Source organism: Dysidea avara, chromosome 1, assembly GCF_963678975.1.
Source record: "Dysidea avara chromosome 1, odDysAvar1.4, whole genome shotgun sequence".
Lineage (NCBI taxonomy): Eukaryota > Metazoa > Porifera > Demospongiae > Dictyoceratida > Dysideidae > Dysidea > Dysidea avara.
Window position 1 is genome coordinate 49494333 of NC_089272.1, and position 5637 is coordinate 49499969.

The 5637-nt window shown below is 34.5% G+C and overlaps 1 protein-coding gene across 2 annotated transcripts; it reads right to left on the reverse strand.

The window, feature by feature from the left end:
• Positions 1-565: 565 nt before the first annotated feature.
• LOC136267371 (uncharacterized) lies at positions 566-4541 on the reverse strand. Of its 2 annotated transcripts, none has more exons than XM_066062490.1 (2): positions 4484-4541; positions 566-4135 (listed from the first exon to the last, which is right to left on the reverse strand). In XM_066062490.1, exon 2 carries the CDS (start codon positions 3035-3037, stop codon positions 707-709), a length of 2331 nt encoding a protein of 776 aa, XP_065918562.1. In that variant the 5' UTR covers positions 3038-4135; positions 4484-4541; the 3' UTR covers positions 566-706. The 2 variants fall into 2 exon arrangements, with proteins under 2 accessions (XP_065918562.1, XP_065918571.1); XM_066062499.1 differs by having other exon boundaries at positions 566-4108; positions 4484-4538.
• Between the last annotated feature and the right edge of the window lie 1096 nt (positions 4542-5637).

The window sequence follows — 5637 nt, forward strand, 5'->3', positions numbered from 1 at the left end:
GAAGCCTTGTTATATGAAATCCGGTCACATATGATGGCATTAGTTTGTGTGCTTTAAAACTTTTTTAAAGTACAGCCTTTTCAAAAGCTTTCCAACTGCACTTGCAACTAGAACACTAGATTTTAGGTTCCATTTAACATAAAGTTGGCAATAATAGTATAGCTAGGGTTTCCACTTAGAAATGAAAAGTCTGCTAGAGGTTTCTGGGGTTTTTCACACAGACTGACCTTTAACATAAAACAAACAAATGCTAAAGAAATGCTTTTAGAGTTTGATATCAGCATAGATTTTTACATATTAAAAATTGGTTATTTGACTAAAAATCCCATATAATTATAACATCAGATGGTTATATTAAAAAATTGTTTAAGCACCATTTTGCTTTATCATAAAGGTCAGTATGTGTGAAAATCTCCAGAAAAAAAACTTTTGTAGTAACCCCAGTGAGCATAATTGGTGGAAATTTGGGAAATTTCTGAAGCATTTAGAAAAAATTAACATAATAACTATAGCTGACTCTGACCTAATCCATTCTGGTGGAAATAATTATTTATACTTCCTACTATGTTTGTATGATAACTTCAACTCAAAATAACAAGTACTTGCATTTGGTTCAATATGGATCTTATTGAAAAAAGTTATGTAGCTATGGTAACTCAATCGTCAATATTGTGTGGTGTGCAGTAACTGAATGTAGTTCTCATAATTATGAGTCTATTACTAGCAGCTCTTCTTGATATTCCTCATATCTATCCATTGATCTTTGTACATTATCTGTAGGTTTCTTTGTGCAGAATCGTAGTGAATACTTCATTGTAATTGCTAGCAAATATGTTTCTAGCTTGATAAATATTCTGTAGCGGCACAAAATAAACTTCCAAATATGATAGACAACAATTAGACCAAATACTGCCAATGCTACTTGAACTATAACAGCAACCATTATCACATAATTTTTACTAGGCTCTGACTTCATCACTGAGTAGTGCATAAACAGAATACTAATTAAATTTAAGCAAAGTATGTATGTAAAATAAATTAAGTTGTTAACTGCATGCTTAAATGGTTGAAATCGACACAGATAAGCAATGAAAGCAACACTTATAATGCTGTAGACTATTGCACCTTGGTTCGGCCAAACATGCTTAATCACATACACTGCAGCCCTTAATAAAAATTCTAATCCTAAAAAGTAACGGCAACAGTCCTTTAGAGGTGCAGTATATGCATCTATGAATGGTTTTAAACGACTGACAATGAATCTGAAATTGTAAAATAGTTTTGCATAGATCAGCAAGGCATTAATTGGAATTATCACAAACAGTAGTAAAATGACACAGAAGAGAACAAGCAATAAATGAAAAACTCCAAACAATGAAATGCCTGTGTCAATATCCCAGCACATAGTAGTCTTTTTACTGTGTAGGTGATGAATAATGGAGTAAGAAAACAGTACATTAAATGTGACAATCATTATTTTATTGTATGAGAGCAAAAATATAGTAGCAATCACTGGAATAACTTTTTTGCGTGCTAACCTTTCTATCTTCACAGAGTATCTGCTAGCAACCACTAACACTGCTATAATACAAAGGAGGTAAAGAGGGAAAGCAAACTCCAGCCATGTGGCAATGTATGCTGTCATTCCATTGTAAAAGCAAACCTCAATACCTAAGTCAAAGTTAAACAAGGCCAGAACCACATGTTTTGTGGAAAATTCTTTTGTACTATTTATGCTAAGTACATTTACAAAAGCAATAAAACCATAGATATCTCCATTAACCACAGTAAGATTCAGTAGAAACAACAAAATAATTAGTATAACTCCTGCTACTGCAAAGAATATGATTAAAAAGAGTCCATAGTTGGAACACTGCTTACATTTTGACGAACCAAATATAGAGCTTAAACCTTTCTTACACTGTCCACACAGTAATCCTGCTCTGCTAGGTAAACATTGGGTGTCTGGTTCGCTCAATGAAATAAAATGTGACTTTCTCAGACAGTAAACAATCTGACAATTTGTGGCATATATGATTTCACTGCTGTTCTTTACAACTGAAATCCAACCCTTTGGCGGAAGTTTTATTTTCTCATCTGAAATTCTACAAATTATTCCAGTTACCTTAGCTGCAAGTTGAGGATTACACTGACATAGTCGAGCATCTGCATTTATTGTAAATCCAATTGGGCAATCTTTTACTGGTATACTAATAGCACTTATAAAGCTTTTCTTGGTAGCAGTTTTCAGAACAAGTATACACTGGTCGATTTGTGTTGTATTTGAGGTTATTGTAAAGGATAATTTGGTGCATTGTTGAAACACAATATTGACCTTAGGATGTGAGGCATTATATTCTGCCAGTTCACAAGTTGGAGCTACATTAGCAAACCTGTTGTCTGTAAAATCTGTGTATACTGAGATGTTAAACCTTGCATGAACCATGCTAAGAGTTGCAGTTTGTCCTAGGCTTATAGGATTTTGTATAAAATTTAAACATGTTTTATTCACACTGTCACATTGGCATATCATACTTCCTCTTCCAAAGCTGAATGTTTTTGGTTCATTTGCACACATATGCATTACAATGTTGTATACATGTCTGGGTGTGAAATTGAACTTTTTCAGATACCATGTATTGTTCCAAGTGCAATTATCCAAAAAAATATCTGCATAAACTTCTTTGTAGTATTGTTCATTGTCGCAGAATGTAATAGTTGAGGTGGTATGTGCATACTTTGTAAACTGAATAGGACACTTCAAAGATTTATTTTGTCTTTCAATGATGAACCTTTGAATTGAGATCTCTGATGGATTATACTGATTCCTGTCAAAAACCAAAGTAGATTTCTTGGCCATTACTATGTAATCGTTTAAACTCATGATTACATTAGCTACATTTTGTACAAAAGAAACATTTCCTTCAATTGTAGGGTTCACGTACAGTACTGAAAACAATTTCTTGTGAACAATGTTTTTGTTAAATAGTGTGTTGTTTATGCAAAGTGATGTAGAAGTGTTAGGAGAACTGATCATCGAAAAGACTGAAGCAACAGTGTTATTATTGAAACTGCTGTTAAACAATGTAACAAAAGTATTGACAATGGAATTTGAAATGAAGACTAGAGACTGATTTATTGAAGTGACATGTTTACTGCTACTTTAGAACAATTGCAACCATGTTGAAAGATTAAACCAATTGAGGATGACCATTCATGATCTTGTAACATTTCAGTATGTACATGTTTATGTGTGTTGCTGACAATACAATCCCTGATTGTAAGGGTTACATCATTAATATTAGAAGGACCATATGCAACATGTTTACTGCTACTTTAGAACAATTGCAACCATGTTGAAAGATTAAACCAATTGAGGATGACCATTCATGATCTTGTAACATTTCAGTATGTACATGTTTATGTGTGTTGCTGACAATACAATCCCTGATTGTAAGGGTTACATCATTAATATTAGAAGGACCATGTGCATTTTTGTACAACCAAAAGATCCCTCCTAGCTTTTTAACACAATAAGCTATATTTCTGGTATGGAATATAGAAATATTTTGCAACCATGACACACCAATAACATTCACAGCAATTATAGCATGACCACAGCTGAACGTTCTCAAATACAACATTTGTAATATTAACTGATGAGGTGTTATGTAAGTATACAACAGAACTTATCTGTGGTGAAAGTAAACTAGCAGTTTTCTTTGCTTCATAACCACAATCGACAAATTTTATATTTGAAATTTGGACAAAGCTGGAATTATGAATTGACAAAGAAAATCTACTGTCATTTTGACATCTGAATACAGATCCATTGCCTACAATAGAGAAATTTGTTACTGCTGCAATCATCAAGTTTTCTTGCATGGTATAAATTCCAGTTGAAAGTCGTATTTCTGTAAATGAATTAGCTAATCTTTGAAAAGAAACTGGCCATTGATAACAGCAAAATGCATGTGCACATTCCACAGCAGTAATGAAACACGCCTTGTGTAGGGATAATGCTTAGCATTAAAACCATAACTAGAAAAGCATGTTTCATCGTTGTGATCCAATTCCTTTGTTGTAGCCCACTGATGTACAAAGTTTTCTGTATCCACAAAAGAATAATACTTTGCTATTAATAGTAAAATATTAACAGATCATGTATGTACATATGCAAATAATACAGTACAATATAAAATAGAAATTTGAATTAGAAGCAAAAATCCACATTTCTCAAATGCACAGGTGTTGTATGGCTCAGGTATTGAAAGCATGCACAGAATACAAAGTATACAATAGCTTCTGCAACCAAGTTCCTTTGAATGTAACTGCTTTACCTATACACACTGAAAGCAGTACATATCTTAATGTGTATAGGCTATGGTGCAGGCTTGTAGAATTCTGTACATGTAAAAACTGTTAATGACATAACTTAAATCAAGGCTACATACACAGCCTTTGAAAAGTAGTTTCGACTTACCAGGTGAATCAGCTAGTTATACCGGGTATATGAATCTTAGGGTGTTTGTGCAAATATTTGTAGCGTAAGTGACCGATTATTGAATGGTATACCTATTATCGAACATAAAAATCACGTAACGTATTCGGAAGTCTACAATTTTATTCCGCATACTCGTAAAGTGTTTTTATGGAGAATTCCAATAGTGTAGCCTATTCTTAATGAACTTTCCATCCTTTAGAGTTTATGTGTGGACATCACAGCTATGGGGTGCCATTTGTCTCAAAAACCCAAAAATTGAGATCTAAACAAAATATCGTCAATATTTACTAAACATCGACGACATTTAGCTAAATATCGACGGCATTTACTAAACATCGACGACACTTGCTAAACATTTACGACATTTACTAAACATCGACTATATTCAGCAACTCAGCTGCTTTCGCGTTTTAATTTTCTGCGGATCCTTTACTATAATAATATTATAGGCGCGTACAGTACTAATAATTTCTGATTAGCTGCTTGCGATTGTAGATGAATCATCTATGGTACTACGTGACTCATTAGGCATTCGTACCTCCTTTAATGCTGCGCATCTATTAAGGTCAATGTTGCTGTGTTGGCGACGAGTTGGACTGAGAGGAAGGAACTCATCTGTGAGGATACGAGGTATGGGGTTAGCCTCTAAAGCTGTAAATGTGACAGCATGTACACTGCACGTTTTTCGCTTTTTAATGTTCCAATCACTATCATACATCAATAGACAATTATAAGTACTCATTTTTTCCAAGAACAATACCAGAATGGAATGGACTACCACAAGACATCATCAACCAACAAACTATTGACAGCTTCAAACAATTATTATACAATCACTTTTAATTTAATGTACATTAGCACTTATGCCCCAGGCGGGCTCTGATTAAACAATATAATAATAATAATAATAATAATAATAATGACAGAACTCAGTCTGGCAGATCGCTAGAGGCAGACTCTCACGTGAACGAGGGTCTAGAGACTCTATAGCATAGGCGGCGGAAAGGGGGGGGGGGGGGGGGGGGGCTAGGGGGCCAAAGCCCCCCTAGGTCTGCTGAGGGGGGGCTTAGCCCCCCCTCAGAATGATATCACACCGAAATTATCTTTCTTGGAGTGGGGCTGAAAACCGTGAT